Here is a 19,436-nt window from a genome sequence, read left to right as displayed (position 1 = left end):
TTCTGTTTGCCTGAATATTTTCATAATAAAACACTGGAAAACTGGTAACAGAACAGAATTTACTACAGCTGTTCCAAACATGCACAATCCCTATTTATTCAAGATGACACAGCTAATTAAACTCAACAAACAAACTCAACTTCATTTCTAACCCTTCATCCTCTTGCTATTAATGTCTCAGTCATAAATAAGGTCTTACTCTTTTATTCAGTTCAGGAAATATTTATTGTCCAAGATCTTTCACCTATTGTCAGGAATGACAGATCAGAAGTATGGCCTTCTACATGAATCTATATTTTACATGTTCCTCACACACTTCTTCAACACGCTCTTACGGTTGCTAAGTGTGTTGTGTCATTTCACAACTCCAACCCTTTGTATATACGCCTCCTCTGCCAAGATGCCTTCTTCTTAATCCTGCTTGTTTTTTAGGTAATATAAAATTATAAATTCTAATAGCAGCTAAGATAAATGAAGCACTGACAATATGCCAAGAATTATTATTCAATTTTCAAAACAATCCTAAGGTATGTATTAATTCAATTTTTAGAAATCTAAACCTCAGAAAGGTAAAGTAATAACCAAAGTAAACAGTAGAACTACCATGCAAATCTAGGTTTATCTAACACCAGAGCCTCGAATTTGAACCGTTTCCCCATGTTGACCTTTCTTAAAACTTTTGAGATATAATTCACATACCATTTAATTCACTAAAAATATACAATTAAGAGATTTTTAGTATGCTCACAAAGTTGTACAGTTATCACTACAATCATATTAACATTTAAACATAATTTTAGAATCATCTATAAGCAACAGTAATAAAGATCTCTAGCATATAAAATTATTTATATACTACCATAAAATCACAAAAATATATCTGCTCATAAATTTTTAAAAGTTGCATTTTTTCACGTAGCTACATAATTAGTTCATAATAGAGAAGTAAAATTCATCAATTTCCAAATTCACTGATTGATTCAAATCAATTCTAAGGAATTATTAACACAATACTGCTTCAGCTTAAGGCTATATAGAAACAAAGAAAAATCAAAGTTACAATAATCCCATTAAAAGGACATGAAGCAGTAGGTAGATTTTGAAATATTTTCATTGTCTTTACCAATCATTGTCATTATTATTATAAAGTTTCAGTGTAAAAGACTAAAATCTTCAACAGAGGAGATCTTTATCGTGTTTATCTTGTTAAATATAAGTATAAATCTAAATTAGTAAAGCATGTTCTACAGTTTACAAAAATAATCTAGAATGTTAAACTTACCAATAGTTAAGATTTATCATGCAAAAACTAAGCATTTAATATTATCTTTTTATACGATGCATTGGAAAACACAGAGAAAATGCAACATGCATTTGACAAAAATGAGACTTTACATGACAGGCAATGTGCTAGGGATATTTCTGGCACCTTTCTCAGGCTACAGCTCAAGTTTCTATTTAAGAAACAAATTGAAATCTTTTTTAATGTTTAAGAACAATTATTGGAATTTTTTATATCTACATCAATTTTAGCAGAAAGTGCTTCAAACTTTTTAGCATAAGGAATTTGAAAGACAGACAACCAATTATGCAAGCTAGTTTCCCAAATTGTCAATTATAAACCAAATACTAAGAGATAAAAATTGTTATTATCATTTTTTTCTTTATGAACTCACTATGAATACTTAATATTCGTGGGGCACCGTGCTTAAGAACATACACAAATTACCACATTTATATTTATGACAACCTTTGAGGTTAGTAGTACATATTATGCTAATTTTACAAATGAGAAAGAAGTAATTTTCCTAAAGTCCCACACAGAGCAAATGAAAATACTGTTGCTGGATTTCTTCTTTCCCCTGAACAAGGGATACTCATTTCAAAGTTTCTTTTAATTTACTGGCAATAGGCAAATAGTAACAATGCCTTCCAGATCAATAAAGTTGAGAAGTTCCATTTCAGTATTCTATCAGTTTCAAATATCACAAACCCTCACACAAATGCTATTTTATTTAACATACAAATAGTTCACTAAAGGAAAAAAGAGCATTTCAGCCTACCACTTTAGTCCCTAAGGATCCAGTTGAAAAGCCAGACCAGTCCTTGAACTTTATCAAGATAAATTCCTGGCATTCACTAATCATCAGAGAGGATCTTCAAATTAGATAAGAGCAAGAATTTTGGCATGGGAATGAACACAAACACCTTTGCGTTCACAAAGGCCCATAACCTGGCAGCCTTTCAGCAAGGTTTTATCCATGTAGCTGTTACTCTAAACTTTCCAGCTATTCCTTGGAAGTTGATAATACTTAAGATATGAGGAGAGTTGTGATTTCTGACATAGCATTCCTGAGATAAATACATGATCAGAGGGATGCTTTGAAATTCCCAAAGATATTCCACTAGCCCATGGCAGCATGAAAGTTTGTAAAAAGGTGCCTCTAACCAAGAAAAAAAGGGAGGGTAAAAAACAGAGCAGTTTCCTTGCCATCAGAGACTGTTAAATGAATACCAGACATGTCAAATTCTACAAGACATCCTGGAAATTGCTACCATCAAAATTATCTGTTGTTTTCTACTTCAATAAACCCCTTAAAATGTATTATGCATAAGCATGATTTCCTAAATATGTTCATGATCTACTCACTGAAGACATCAGTAAGGCACACATTTAATTTCTACAATATTTAAAAAAGAAATAAATGCTAAAATATATAGAATTTGGATCATTAGTAAACAATGTAACTATATTAATAACACATATTAAATTTAAAAGTATAGCCTCACATATTTTTGAGTACTCAATCTAACACGAACAAATCTAAATAAATTGTAAAAATTGAGAATGGACAGGGTACAGTGGCTCACGCCTGGAATCCCAATGCTTTGGGAGGGCAATGCAGCCAGATCGCTTGAAGCCAGGAGTTCAGGACCAGCCTGGACAACACAGCAACACCTCATCTCTAAAAAAAAAAATTTTAAATAGCTGGACATGTTGGTCGCAGCTACTCAGGGGACTGAGGAAGAACGATCCCTTGATCCCACGAGTTTGAGGCTACAGTGAGCTATGACTGCCACTGCACTCCAGCCTGGGGGGCAGAGCAAGACACTGTCTCAAAAATAAAATAAATAAATAAAAATTGAGGACAGGCGCAGTGACTCATGCCTGTAATCCCAACACTTTGGATCACTTGAGGCCAGGAGTTTGAGACCAGTCTGGCCAACATGGCAAAACCCCATCTCTACTAAAAATACAAAAACTAGCTGGGCATGGTGGCACACACTGGTAATCACAGCTACTCTGGAGGCTGAGGCAAGAGAATTGCTTAAACCTAGGAGGCGAGGTTGTAGTGAGCCAAGATCACACCACTGCACTTCAACCTGGGTGACAAAGTGAGACCACCTCAAAAAAAAGAATAGCAAATTCCAAATTATACCAGACACAGCTTTTTCCATTTAAAAATACATGTCTTCAGTATCATTCTATACAGTGCTCTTTTACTCTTTAATGACTGCATAATATTTACTATGTTTTTCAAAAATAATACATGTAACCAATCATTTATAGATTGGCAGCTATAAAAACCAACTTTCCACTATTATAAAACAATTTTGCTATAAAATGCAGCAAGGTAAATCATTCAAAAGAGACAGGTCTTTTAGTGTCACCATTTAATAGTAATAAGGCCATAAGCTATTACTTAACTTCTCTGTGACTGAGTTTCTACATCTTTAAAGTAGGAATAAAGATAGTTATCTATCTATTCTAAATGCATTTAGGGTAGAACTTCACAGACTAAAATAGGCAATTCCACCTGCAGAAAACATTTTATACTTGGTTATTACTTCTGTATGAACTTCCAGAGTGGAAGTTTATATATTTTAATTTTTAATTAACATGCCAATTTACCTCCAATAAACTGTAGCAATATGCACTCTCAACAGTAAAAAAAAAAAAAAAAAAAAAAAAAGTTTCCTCATATCCTCATAAGTAACAGCTGTAATTTTTTTAAAAATCTCTGCTAATTTGAGGGAAATTATATCACTCATTTCTTTTTAATCTCATGAGTACATAGTAGGTGTATATATTTATGGGGTACATTTAATATTTTGATACAGGCATGCAATCATAATCATATCAGAGTAAATGGGGTATCCATCACCTCAAGCAGTTATTTCTTTGTGCTACAAACATTCCAATTATACTCTTTCAGCTATTTTTTAACTGAATAGTAAATTATTGTTGACTGTAATCACTCTGTTGTACTAAAGAAATAGATATTATTGATTCTATCTAACTGTATTTTTGCACCCATTAACCATGTCAACTTCCCTCGTCTACAGTACCCTTTCTAGCCTTTAGTAACTCTCATTCTACCCTCTATTTCCAGGAGTTCAACTGTTTTAATTTTCAGCTCCCAAAAATGAATGAGAATATGTGAAGTTTGTCTTTCTGTGCCTGGCTTATTTCACTTAATATAATGATGTTCTCTACTTCCATTCATGTTGCAAATGACAAGACCTCATTATTTTTTATGACTGAAAATATTCCATTTTGTATATATACACCACATTTTCTTTATCCATTCATCTGTTCGTAGACACTTAGTTGCTTCCAAATCATGGCTATTTTGAATGGTGCTGCAATAAACATGGGAGTGCAGATATCTCTTCAATAAACGGAGTTCCTTGCTTTGGGGTATATACCTAACAGTGAAATTGCTGAAACACATACTAATTCTATTTTTAGTTGTCTCGGGAATCTCCAAACTGTTTCCCATAGTGGTCATAGTAATTCACACTCTCACCAACAGTATATGAAGGTTCCCTTATCTCCACATCCTTGCCAACATTTGTTACTGCTTATCTTTTGGATATAAGCGATTCTAACTGGAGTGAGATGATATCTCATTGCTTTGATTTGCATTTCTCTGATCAATGATGTTGAAGCACCTTGTCATAAAATGGTTTGACATTTGTATGTCTTTGAGAAATGTCTATTGAGATCTTTAGCCTAATAGTTATCACTTTAAAGTTATCATTTATCATTTTAATTAAATTTTTAAAGTTATCATTTAAAATTTATTAATAAATTTTAAAGTTCTCATTTAAACATTAAATGATAAATCATTTAATTTAAAATTTAGTAATATTTTTAAATTATTATTAATACATTTCTTCCTATAGAGTTAGTTGAGTCCCTTATATATTCTGGTTATTAAAACCCTTGTCAGTTAACCAGAATATATAAGGTTATTATATAATCCACAGTCTGTGGGTTGTCTCTTCAATTTGTTGATTGTTTTCTCTGCTATGCATAAGTTCTGTAGCTTGATGTGATCTCATCTGTCCATGTTTGCTTTCACTGCCTGTGCTTTTGGGGTATTACTCAAGAAATCTCCCCAGATTAATGTCCTGGAGAGTTTTTCCAATGATTTCTTTCAGTAGCTTCATAGTTTCAGGTCATAGATTTAAGTCTTTAATCCATTTTGAACTGATTTTGGATATAGCAAGAGATAAAGGTATTCATTCTTCTGCATATGGACATACAGTTTACTCAGTACCACTGAGAAGACTGTCGTTTCCCCATTGCATGTTCTTGGCACCTTTGTCAAAAATTAGTTCACTTGTAGAAGAGATGTGTGGATTTATTTGAGTTCTCCATTCTGTTTCATTGGTCTATGTATCTGTTTTTATGACAGTATCATGCTGTTTTGGTTATCACAGCTCTGTAGCATAATTTGAAGTTTTGTTCTCTTTGCTCAAGATGGCTTTGGCTATTCTGAGTCTCTGTGGTTCCATATAGTTTCTAGTAATATTTTTTTTATTTCTGTGAAGAATGTCATTGGTATTTTGATATATTGCATTGAATCTGTAGATTGCTTTGGGTAGCATGAACATTTTAACACTATTAATTATTCCAATCCATGAACATGAAATATCTTTCATTTTGGGGGTCCTTTTTAGTTTCTTGCATCAATGTTTTATAGCTGTCATTGAGGGATCTTTCACTTCTTTGGCTGTTTATTCCTAGGTATTTTACTTATAGCTATTGTAAATTGGATTGCTTTCTTGATCTCTTTTTCAGATTGCTCACTGTTAGCATATAGGAATGATACTGATTTTTGTATGCTAATTTTTGTCATGCAACTGTACTGAATTTATCAGTTATAATACTTTTTTACGGACTCTTTAGGTTTTTCTAAATATAAGATCATATCATCTGCAAACAACTGACTTCTTCATTTCCAATTTAAATGCCCTTTCTTTCTCTTGTCTGATTGCTTTACCTAGGACCTCCAGTACTATGTTGAATAAGAGTAATGAAAGTGGGCATCCTTGTTTCATTCCAGATCTTAGAGAAAAGGCTTTCAGTTTTTCTCTGTTCCAAATGATAATAGCTGTGGATCTGTTGTTTATGGCTTTTTATTGTGTTGAGGTATGTTCCCTCTATATGCAGTTTTTCGAGGGTTTTTATCATGAAGAAATAGTGAATTTTATCAAATGTTTTTCAGCAGCAATTGAAATGATCATATGGCTTTTGTCTTCCATCTTATTGATATGATGTATCATACTGATCAATTTGTGTATGTTCAGACATTCTTGCATCCCCAGAATAAATTCCACTCATTATGCATCAATTTTAAAAAAGTTTTTTTGAGACGGGGTCTTACTCTGTCACCCAGGCTGGAGTGCAGTGGCATGAACACAGCTCACTGTAGTGTCAAACTCATTGGGCTCCAGTGATCCTCCCACCTCAGCCTCCTGAGTAGCTGAGACTACAGGCACACATCACCATGCCCAGCTGATCTTTTTATTTTAAAATCTCACCATGTTGCCCGGGCTAGTCTCAAATTCCTGGACTCAAGCAATCTTCCCACCTCCGCCCCACAAAATGCTGGAATTACAGGTGTGAGCCACTGCATCCAGACAAAAAGAAAAAAAGAAATTCATAAAATGAAAAATCTCAGAGGTTATGAAAATAAGTTAAAATATATCAAAAATTATACACACAAACACTTAGAAATAGTACATGGTACCATCTGCAGTTAAAAGAAATGTAAACAATGTAAATGTCAATTATTGAAGCATAACTGTATAAAATTAACATTAATCCATACTATACTACTATAATAACTTCATAGCTACTTCCTGCCACAATTGCATTGAACTCCACTATTGTGAGCATCACTTAAAATGCTGTGTGATGTTAGTCATCTCAGAGAACACAGTTAATCTCTTTTCTTTTGGGGGGATGGGGTGAGGAGTTTTGTTCTTGTTGGCCAGGCTGGAGTGCAATGGCGCGATTTTGGTTCACTGCAACCTCCGCCTCCCAGGTTCAAGCGATTCTCCTGCCTCAGCCTCCCAAATACCTGGGATTACAGGAACCCGCCACCATACCTGAATAATCTTTTTGTATTTTTAGTAGAGATGGGGTTTCACCATGTTGGCTGGGCTACTCTCGAACTGCTGACCCTCAAATGATCCACGCGCCTCAGCCTCCCAAAGTACTGGGAAGTTCACCTCTCCAGTAAACTGTGTATCACAGCAAAAGTGATCTCTCCCACTTCTCACATATTTTTCATCATGTTTAGTGCAATACTATAAACCTTTAATAACATAATGGGACCCATACAAAGTGCCACTAGCAATACTGGACATGCTCCCAAGGAGCAGGGAAAAGTCATGACATTATAAGAAAAAGTTGAATTGCTTGATATGTACTGTAGATTGAGGTCTGCAGCTGTGGTTGCCTGCCATTTCCAAAGAAATTAATCCAGCATAAGAACCACTGTAACAAAATAAAAGGAAGTTGGCAAAGTTGTTACTGCAGTGACACCAGGAGGCGGGGAAAAAAAAATGCATTTTTTGTGAAATATCTTTATCTTGCACTGAAAATGCAGCTTTTATGTGGACGCAGGATTGCTATAAGAAAGGCATACCTACAGACTCTAACGTGATTTGAGAAAAACTGAAGTCATTATATGTCAACTTAAAGAAGAATCTAAAGCTAAATTTAATGCCAGCGAGGATGATCAAGATAACAGGAGAAGCAGCTTCTGCCAACCAAGAGGCAGCAGCTGAGTTCCTAGACTTCATTAAGAAAAACATTGAGGAGAAAGGATCAGCCTGATCAGGTTTTTAATGCAGACAAAAGTAACCTATTTGGGGTAGGTGGGGGAAGACACAAAGGATACTTATTAGCAAGAAAGAGAAGTGAGCACTAGGATTTATGGCAGGAAGAGATAGGCTAACTCTACTGTTTTGTGCAAATGCAGTTGGGTTTATGATCACGATTGCCCTTATCTATTAATATAAAGCTGCTAACCCCTGAGCCATGAAAGGAAAACACAAACACCAGGTGCAACTATGTTGGTTATACAAGAAGGCCTGGCCAATGAGAACTCTTTTTCTGGATTGGTTCCATTGAAACTTTGTCCCTAAAGTCAGGAAGTACCTTATCACCTTATCAGTAAGAGATTAACTTTTAAAGTTCTTTGCTATTGGACAATGCCGCTGACCACCCAGAACTTCATAAGTTCAACACTGAGGGTGTTGAAGTGGTCTAACTGCCCTCAAACACAACTTCTCTAATTCCACCTCTAGAACAGGAGGTCACAAGGACCTTTATGGTTTATTACACATGGTATTCTTAGGAAACAACTGTCAACACTACGGAAGAGAACCCGACAGAACATCATAAAAGTCTAGAAGGATTATACCACTGAAGATCATTGTTATAGAAAAAGCTGTGGAAACCATCAAGTTTGAAACAATAAATTCCTCCTAGAGAAGACTGTGTCTAGGTGTTGTGCATGACTTCACAGGATTTCTGACAGAACTAATGAAGGAAATCATGAGAGATCACAGATATGACAAAAACGTGAGGGGTGAAGGGTTTCAAGATATGAATCTTGGAGAAATTGAAGAACTAACAGATACCACAACAGAGGGATCAACAGAGGGAAAACAACTTGATGGAAACAAGAATATCCAAACCACTATCAGATGAGGAAGACATAGACGAAGCAGTACCAGAAAATGAACTGACATTAGACAATCTGGCAGAAGGATTCTAATGATTCAAAACTGCTTTTAACTTCTTTTATGACATGGACCCTTCTATGACACAGGCACTGAAACTAAAGCAAATGGTGAAAGAAGGGTTTGTACCACATAGAAATATGTCTAGACAAATAAAAAAGCAAAAAGGTCAGAAAGAAATTACAATACATTTCTGTAAATTTACACCAAGTGTGTCTGCCTCTCCTGCTTTCCCTTTCACTTTCTCCAACTCTGCTACCTCAACTGCCTCTGAGATACTAAAATCAACCTCTTCTCTTCCTCCTCCTCAGCATACTCAACATGAAGACAAGAAAGATGAAGATCTTTATGATGATTTGCTTCCCCTGATGAACAGTAACATATTTCTTCTTATGATTTTTTTCTTTTCAGACAGAGTTTCGCTCTTGTTGCCCAGGCGAGAGTGCAATGGTACGATCTCAGCTCATTGCAACCTCCGCCCCTCCCAGGTTCAAGCGATTCTCCTACCTCAGCCTCCGGAGTAGCCTGGATTACAGGCACATGCCACCATGCCCAGTTAATTTTTGTATTTTTAGTAGAGACTGGGCTTCACCATGTTGGTCAGGCTGGTCTCAAACTCCTGACCTCAGGTGATCCACCCACCTCAGCCTCCCAAAATGCTGGGATTACAGATGTGAGCCACCACACCTGGCCTTTCTTATGATTTTCTTAATAACATGTTCTTTTTTTCTAGCTTACTTTACTGTAAGAGTACAGTATATAATACATATAATAATCAAAATATGTGTGAATCAACTGTTTATGTTATCAGTAAAGTTTCTGATCAACATAAGCTATTGGAAGTTAAGTTCTGAGGGAGTGAAAAGTTATATGCGGATTTTTGGCTACACAGGGGGTCAGCATCCCTAATCTCCATGTTGTTCAAGGGTCAGATGTAGAAACATACCAAAATGAAAACCTATTTTCAGTACCTGTCAAAAGATCTGAACTGCACAGGTTGTTCCACAGACAGATCACCAAGGGCTCCAAGGCAGGCTGGTGGCAGAAGGGCAGGATCCACTGTGACTCCATCTGCTGGTATGTTAACCAAGCTTCGGAGAATGTCTTTCACATTGACATTTTTTGAAACTGAAACTGACGGCGTAGCCTTAGTGTCCAACTCATTTCGTCTGTCATTTTTGGTTTCCGGAGACTTATTGACTTCTAAAGAAAGAGTAGATAGCACCTCGCTGATTGCATCTGGGCCTGCACTGACTCCAGGAGGTGCCGTGTGAGGAGTTACTTCCACATGGCTTCCTAAACCAGTGGCTGTTTCTTCCCCAATGCCTGAGTCCCTCCTTCGAGCAGATGATGTGCTTTCAGATTCTTCCACTGATGCCGTAGTTAAAGTGCTGAATGCTGCTGGTTTGATTTCTATATCACACCCAGAAACAGAAGAAATAAACAAAAATTTAGAACTAATTTTTAAAAGGTATATTCAATCCTAATAGCTATCTACTGTTTTGAATTATGAAATACATCATGTTCTAAAAGAGTAAAACCTAATTACATATTCTATAAAATGTACTGAGTGGATACACCTATTATCAAGAGACATAGTATAATAAAATAAATAAATACTTGCAAAAATTATCTAAAGTAATGGGTAGCAATACAAGGTCGAAAGTCATTGGCCTATAAGAAAAAGTCTACAATCTGTGTGTGTGTGTGCGTGTGTGCGTGTGTGTGTGTGTGTGTGTGTGTGTGTGTGTGTGTGTGTGTCTGTTGCCCAGGCTGGAGCACAGTGCTGTGATCTAGGCTCACTGTAGCCTTGACCTCCTGGGCTATCCTCCCACCTAAGACTCTCAAGTAGCTGAGACCCCAGGTGTGTGCCACCACATCTGGCTAATTTTTCTATTTTTTTGTAGAGATGAGGTTTCACCATGTTGCCCAGGCTAGTCTCAAACTCCTGAGCTCAAGCAATCTACCAGCCTAGGCCTCCCAAAGTGCTAGGATTACAGGCATGCACCAACCACGCCTGGCCCAAGTCCACAATCTTTAGGATAAAATAAAAAGCTCTACCTCAAACATGGTTACTGCAGCTGGAAAACTTGTTACCTCTTCTACAAGCATAAATAATTTAATGATCCTTAAAATCCAGTTCAACGAGGAATGCCTCCTTTTCTCTCTGTTTAATTCTCACTCCCTTTAATCAGGGTTTCAACCCATTCTTGCAAAAATGGTCTTATCAAGGTCACCAAAAAATCTGCATCTTGCTAACTCCAATGGTCAGTTTTCAGTCCTAACAGGACTTCACATAACAGCAGCCGCTAATTATTCCCTCCAACTAGACAATTCTTCCTTTCCTCAGCTTGCAGGACACCATTCTCTTTTTGTTTTCCTTGTACTACCTCACTGATTATTCCTTTTTAACATCTCTCACCTCTTTTTGTCCCTGATTTCTTAAGCTGGAGGGACACAAGGCTCACTCCTTGTTCCTCTTATGTTCTCTATCTACATTTGGTCCCTTCATGACATCATTCATTCTCCAAGTTTTAAATACCACTATACCCCCACCGAAAAAGTCAAACTATTAAATACAACTGCTACCCTACAACTTATCTTACATGTCTAAAAAACATCTCAAACTCAACATGCTGAAAACTGAATTTCTTCTCTTTTTATCTTTCCCTGAAAATCTCTTTCACCTTTAATCTACTCCACTGTACCTTGTAATCATTTTTGACTACCTTTTTCATTCACAAAATGCACACCTAATGTTTTAAAATGCTGTTTTTTCTACCACTAAGACATATCCAGAATCTGACTGCCTCTCACCATCTCTAGTTGCCAACCTAATCCATCCCACCAAAACTTCTTGCCTCGATTACTGATTACTGCAATATCCTCCTAACTGGTTGTGGAGGAGGGTTGTTTCAATAATCCCACTGCCCCATGTCTCCTGGTACTCATCCCTTGATAAGCCCTTGAATCTGGACTAGGCTTGACTGGCAATAACCAACAGGATCTGGCAAAAGCAGCAGTGAGCCAGTGCTTGGCCCACATTTTAAGAAGGTCTGGCAGCTCTTGTATTCCCAGAATCTCTGAACATCTCTGTAAGAAGTGTGGCTTATTTCTGATCTACCTTGCTGGAAAGAACATGTAGAGAGATGATATGGAGACAGATATGCTCTCCAAACTAATGAAGGAAACCAGGAATTCATTTGAGAACAAGTATCAAGGCTGCAGACATATAATCCCAGCTCAGCTGTTTTAGTCAGTCAGTCTCAGCTCTTGGAGCCACCCCACCTGAGGCACTACATACACTATTAGAAAAGTCACCTTAGATTTTCCAGACCCAGCAAACAACATCTGAAACAGGGATAAACCATGCCCACTGTGCCCTATCCAAATATAACTCAATGAATCATGTAAGAAAGATTAAAATGGTTGTGGTCTTAGGCCACTAAGCTGCAGGGTAAGGTGGTAAACAGCAGTACCTGACACTGATTATCCTTGCCCTCTATAACTTCTACACAGGATATAGAGTTACTTTTTTTTTTTTTTTGGAAAAACAGAGTCTCACTCTGTCACCCAGGCTGGAGTGCTGGAGTGGGATCTCTGCTCACTGCAACTTTTGCCTCCCAGATTCAAGGGTTCAAGCAATTCTCCTGCCTCAGCCTCCTAAGTAGCTGGGATTACAGGCACCCACCACCACGCCCGGCTAATTTTTTGTATGTTTAGTAGAGATAGGGTTTTACCATGTTGGCCAGGCTGATCTCCAACTCCTGACCTCACGTGATCCAGCTGCCTCAGCTTCCCAAAGTGCTGGTTACTGGTGTGAGCCACCACGCCCGGCCCAGAGGTATTTTTAAAAACATAAACTGTAACTCCTGTACTCAAAACCCTCCAATGAGCTCTCATTTCCCTCAGAGAAAAATCCATACCCAATAACTCCTGGTCATTCCTTATATTTTTACCCTGCTTATTATTTTCTTTTCTTTCTTTTTTTTTAAGCACTTTTACCACCTTCTAAAATACTATACAATTTACTTATAACATGTACATATTTTTTTATCTCCTCCCATTAGAATATAAGCTCCATAAGAACATTGATTTTTTGTTTTGTTTTAGTCATGAATATATACCCAAGTATCCAGTAGATATTGAATGAATGTTGAGTGAATAATAAATTGCCTCCTTTGGGTGGCAGCTACTTCTATAACTGCAACAGTTACTTAACTAACTCTACTTTTATAACTGGCAGCTACTTTTAAAACTCCAGTTATTGTAGTTACTTGTTAACAAGTCTGTCTCTTGTAAGAGAATAGGAGTTAGTGATTCTTCACAGCAAATTAAGTCAATAAAATTTTTCGACTCTTTATTTGTATAAGATACCATTTTCTGACTTACCTTTAATTAGATGGTTCATTTAAAGAACAAAAAAACCCAGCTGCAATTAATTACATGATATTTAAGCCAAAACATTTAGTTAATAATAAAAATATATGTATGCTCTCACTTAATTTACACATAAATGGATTTAAATTCCAGTATCAATATTTTAACCATCAAAAGTAAGTAACATTTATTTGAAATTTGGTACAAAGGAATAGAAAATGCAAACTTACCAGAGAGTGATACATTCCCATTTTCACTGTCAGTTTCCGTAAATGACTGGCTATGCCTTTCATTTTGGGGTTCCAAAATGTCTCTGTACTTGGAGACCATAAGAACAGAGATAAAGTATACTACTGCCAAGGCTAAAAATTGAGCTTGTTTGCTATCCTCCTGGGAAAAAAAAAATTAAAGAAGTTGATTATGTAACCATAAAATAACATAATCACATTTTACATCACAACGTTTAAATACAAAACATATTCACAAATCTTTCAATATACACAGAAAATACATACCTATATAAATAATAAATTTATTAATAAACTTACTTGAGCAAACATTAGGCAAAGACTCTTAGAGAAATGTCTTTAAATGAGAGGTTTTATACTTGCAAAACATGGAGAGAAGCTAGCTCATTTTTAAAAATTATTCAATCTAAAGACGTATGTCCTAATACACACTATAATGTTAATCAAACAAATAGTAATTATAACTACATGAAACAGGTCAGATGCAGTGGCTCATACCTGTAATCCCAGTACTTTGGGGGGCCAAACCAGGCAGATCACTTAAGGTCAGGAGTTTGAGACCAGCCTGGCCAACAGAGTGAAACCCCATCTCTACTAAAAATATGAAAATTAGCCAGGTATGGTGGCACATGCCTGTAATCCCAGCTACTCAGGAGCCTGAGGTGGGAGAATGGCTTGAACCCAGGAGGCAGAGGTTGCAGTGAGCCGAGATCGCATCACTGCACTCCAGAATCTTGGTGACAGAGTGAGTAAGACTCCATCTCAATACATACATACATACATACATACATACATACATACGTACATACATACATGACGATATGAGGATAACTGGTTATTTTTATCTATAATCATAAAAGCTAAAATACATAAAATATCACAATAAAAGTGCTAAAAAATAAACATGTAGGAGAAAAAAAAAGAAGCTATTAGATACAGAATATGATGTCAAAGGGATTCCTTCTTTTCTTTTTTGAGACAGGGTCCTACTCCATCGTCCAGGCTGCAGTACAATGGCACAATCATAGCTCACTGTACCCCTGAACTCCCGTGCTCAAGAGATCTTCTCGCCTTCAGCCTCCCGAGTAGCTAGGACTACAGGAATACACCACCACACACAGTTAATTTCTGTTTTTTAATTTCTTGAAGAGACAGGTTCTTGTTATGTAGCTCAGGCTGGTCTCCAACTCCTAGCCTCAAGCAATCCTCCTGACTTGGCCTCCCAAAGCACTGGGATTATAGGTGTGAGCTCCCACACCTGACCACAAAGAAATTTTTGAGAGTATTTTAAACAGTACAAACAATTATGTATCAGGATTAAAAATAAAGTATGAGAAAGTAGACAAATCAGACTGACCTCTTGAAGGGCCTAGGCTCCATTCTAGCTCTACCGGTCACCTATGTATCTGTATATCACTGACCTCTTCATCTAGTCAAATTCCCCATCTTCAAGGAGAACCTACACACATCACTATTCTATGAACTTTCCCAAATAGGTTTGAACTTGTTAATTTAAAGAAAAAACTCAAGGTTATGCATCAAACTCTGAAGAGTAAAGGCTCAAGTAGAAGGTAAATTTAAAATTTAAAATAAGAACATGAAGAACACTGTTCCCTATCAGATATAAATACAGGCATACCATGGAGATACCACAGGTTTAGTTCCGGACCACTGCAGTACAGTGGCTATCACAATAAAGTGAGTCACACAAATATTTTGGTTGCTGAGTGTATATAAAAGTTACATTTACACTACACTGTAATCTATTAATTGTACAACAGCATTATATCTTAAAAAAAAATGCACATATCTTCATTTAAAAATACTTTTTTTGTTTGTTTGTTTGTTTTGAGACAGAGTCTCGCTCTGTGGCCCAGGCTGGAGTGCAGTAGCCAGACCTGAGCTCACTACAAGCTCTGCCTCCCAGGTGTATGCCATTCTTCTGCCTCAGCCTCCCGAGTAGCTGGGACTACAGGCGCCCGCCACCTCGCCCAGCTAGTTTTTTGTATTTTTTAATAGAGACGGGGTTTCACCGTGTTAGCCAGGATGGTCTTGATCTCCTGACCTCGTGATCCACCCGTCTCAGCCTCCCAAAGTGCTGGGATTACAGGCTTGAGCCACCGCGCCCGGCCCATTTAAAAATACTTTATTGCTTAAAAATGCTAACACTTATCTGACCCTTCAGTGAGTCACAATCTTTTTGCTAGTAGAAGGTTGTGTCTCCATGTTCATGGATGTTGACTGATGGGTGAGGGTGGTAACTGCAGCAATCTCTTAAAATAAGACAACAAACTTTGCCACAGTAACTGAATCTTTTTTTCACAAAAGATTTTTCTGTAGCAAGCAATGCTGTTTGATATCATTTTACTCACAGGATTGAACCCTACTAATGCTTTATCAAACATATTTAGGTAATATTCTAAATCCTTTATCATTTCAACAATGTTCACAGTATCTTCATCATGAGCGGATTCCACTGCAGGAAATCACTTTCTTTGCTTATCCGTAGGAAGCAACTCTTCATTTGTTGGAGTATTATCATGAGATTGTAGCAATTCAATCACATGTTTAGGCTCTGCTTCTCTTTCTGATTCTCTTGCTATTTCCACCACATTAGCAGTGACTTCCTCCATGGAAATCATGAACTCCTCAAAGCCATCCATGAGAATTGGAATCAATTTCTTCCAAACTCCTGTTAACACTGATACATAGATTTCTTCCCGTGAATCACATGGGTTCTTCACGGCATCTACGATAGTGGATAAATTCCAGAAGATTTTCCATTTACTTTGCCCAGATCCATCAAAGGAATTACTATCTATAGCAGCTACAGTCTAATAAAATTTATGTCTTAAATAATAAGACGAAGTATTTCTTAAATAGTAAGTCAAAATGACTCTTAATCCATGAACTGCAAAATGAATATTTCACTGACAAGCATGAAAATAACATGAATCTCCTTGCATATCTGATTAGAGCTCTTGGGTGACCAGGTTTATTATCAATGAGCAGTAATAATTTGAAAAGACTCTTTTCTTCAAACAGGTCTCAACAGTGGGCTTACAACATTCAGTAAGCCATGCCGTAAACAGATGCACTATTACCCAGGCTTTGCCATTCCATTTATAGAGAGCGCAGGCAGAGTAGATTTAGCATAATTCTTAAGTGTCCCAGGATTTTCAGAATGATAAATATGCATTGGCTTTAACTTAAAGTCACCAGCTGTATTAGTTCCTAACAAGAGAATCAGCCTGTCCTTGGTAATACTGAAGCCAGGCATTGACTTCCTGGTAGCTAGGAATGTTGTAGGATGGTATCTTCTTCCAATAAAAGGTGTTTTGTCCACAATGAAAATCTGTTGCTTAGTAGCTACCTTCATCAGTTTCTTAGCTAGCTCTTCTGAACTTAGTGCTTCACCTTGTACTTTTCTGTTACGGAGACAGCTTTTTTCCTTAAACTTTATGAACCAACCTCTGCTAGCTTCACTTTTCTTCTGCAGCTTCCTCACTTCTCTTGGCCTTTACAGAATTGAAGAGAGTTAGAGCCTTGTCTGAAAGTGTGGCTGGTTTGATCTTTTATACAGACCACTAAACCTTTCTTCAACTTAACAGTATAAAGCTGTTTTACTTCTTATCAGTCATTTGCTCACTGGAGTAATCGTTTACTTTTAATTTCCTTTAAGAACTCTGCATTTGCATTCACAACTTGGCTAAATGTTTGGCACAAGAAGCCCAGCTTTTGGCCTGTATCAGCTTTTGATATATCATCCTCACTAAGCATAATCATTTCTAGCTTTTTATTTAAAGTGAGAGACATGAGAGGCCATTGTAGGGCTATTAATTGACCTCACTGCAATATTGCTGTGTTTCAGGGAACAGAGAGAGAGGGGAATGGCCCCTCCCAAGGAGAGGGGGAGAGATGGGAATGGCCAGTTCGTAGCACAGTCAGACATTTATTAAGTTCACTGTCTTAAATGGGTGTGGTTTGTGGTGCCCCAAGACAATTACAATAGTACCAGCAAAGATCACTGATGACAGATCATCATAACAGATAAATAATAATAATGAAAAGATTTGAAATATTGTAAGAATTACCAATATATGACATAAAGACATAAAATAAGCACAAGCTGTTGGATGAATAGCACAGATAGACTAGCTCGACACAGAGTTGCCAAAAAGCATCAATTTGTAAAAAATCCAGTAATCAGCAATGTGCAATAGCAAAGCACAATAAAATAAGGCATGTCTGTAAATGGAAACTAATGGTAAAAATGAGACTAATAGTTAATACTTAATGTCAAAAAATTTGGATATAATGAATTTCAGAGAAACAGAAGATAGGCTCAATTTGAACATATCCACTTGATGTAATTCTTCAACATATTTGTAATCCATGATCTGACAAAATGTATGGTATTTTGCAGGTTCATGTGTAATGACTTCTTAGTCTGTTGGAAAAAATAAAGGTCCATTTGTCTTTTTTATAAACCACCCCTTTTCTCTAGGCATAGCCATGTTCTTCTGCCACACAATTCTGCCATCTAATAACTGCTGCTAATGACATTAATATTCAAAATGCAGACAAATAATTTACTTGTCCTTAACTTCTTAGTCCATTATAAATTAGTTATGCCAATCTAAATCCTTATTTAGCCCATTAATACGTTCAATGTTTACTAACTACCACATGAAATTCACAGTATATGCCCGATTTTTGGCCTCAAATAAAAAATATCCCATAAATCTTTTACATTTAAATCCTAACTCCTGAAATAAATTTGCTTTCCATTGTAGCTGTCATTTATTGAATATTTACTGTATGCCAGGCACCGTGCTATGTATTTCACATATATTTTTATTAGCAAACTTGAACAAGATAAGGCTTAGAAAAGCAACTTACTTAAGGACATATAGTATGTAAAAAAGCAAATCTGAACTCAGATTAGGGTGATTAAAAACCTTAGCTCTTAACCTCAAGGTAGAAATTTCTTTATGTCCTCGATCTTAGGTCATTTCCTTTTTTCTTTCTATTTTTTAAATTATTTTATTTTATTTTATTTTTTTGAGACGGAGTCTCGCTCTGTTGCCCAGGCGGAGTACAGTGACCAGATCTCAGCTCACTGCAAGCTCCGCCTCCCGGGTTTACGCCATTCTCCTGCCTCAGCCTCCCAAGTAGCTGGGACTACAGGCGCCCGTCACCTCGCCTGGCTAGTTTTTTGTATTTTTTAGTAGAGACGGGGTTTCACCGTGTTAGCCAGGATGGTCTCGATCTCCTGACCTTGTCATCCGCCCGCTTCAGCCTCCCAAAGTGCTGGGATTACAGGCCTGAGCCACCGCGCCCGGCCAGTCATTTCCTTTTTCATCAAAGGTTCCTTTTGTTCCCTAAAGAGGCTAAACTCTAGCATGTAAAATATAGTGTTTTCTTTTTTTCTAAAACTTCTTTAAGGTGATTATATAACTTTTATAATCACAAAATACTTAAAATTATTTATCACTTTCAGTAATCATGTAGTAAAAGAGATATTCTAATTCTGTTTGCAGAATATTGTAATATAATAACTGGTCTGGTTAAAAGGTTTTACAAGAGCCAAGTCATCCCAAGGCACTGTGAAGAGTTCGGATTCCATTTAACCACTAAAAGATGCTATTAGAGAATTCTGAAAGAAAAATAGTAACATCATCTATTCCAGTTTGTTTGTTTGTTTAAGAGACAGGGTCTCGCTCTGTCGCCCAGGCTGGAGTGTAGTGACACAATCAT

General features: G+C 36.8%; 1 protein-coding gene across 2 annotated transcripts in view; it reads right to left on the bottom strand.

The window, feature by feature from the left end:
- LRBA (LPS responsive beige-like anchor protein) overlaps positions 1-19,436 on the bottom strand; it is a 767,265-nt gene that overhangs the window by 583,518 nt on the left and 164,311 nt on the right. For both annotated transcript variants that reach the window (XM_023227472.2, XM_023227477.2), the window contains 2 exons: positions 13,659-13,818; positions 10,020-10,461 (listed from right to left, as the gene is read on the bottom strand). In XM_023227472.2, the coding sequence (XP_023083240.1) occupies positions 10,020-10,461; positions 13,659-13,818 (602 nt within the window). The remainder of the gene's footprint in view (positions 1-10,019; positions 10,462-13,658; positions 13,819-19,436) is intronic.

The sequence above is a fragment of the Piliocolobus tephrosceles genome, chromosome 3 (genome assembly GCF_002776525.5).
Source record: "Piliocolobus tephrosceles isolate RC106 chromosome 3, ASM277652v3, whole genome shotgun sequence".
NCBI classification, from domain to species: Eukaryota; Metazoa; Chordata; class Mammalia; order Primates; family Cercopithecidae; genus Piliocolobus; species Piliocolobus tephrosceles.
The sequence above is the reverse complement of the archived record's forward strand: the minus strand, read 5'-3'. Positions and strand labels throughout refer to the sequence as shown.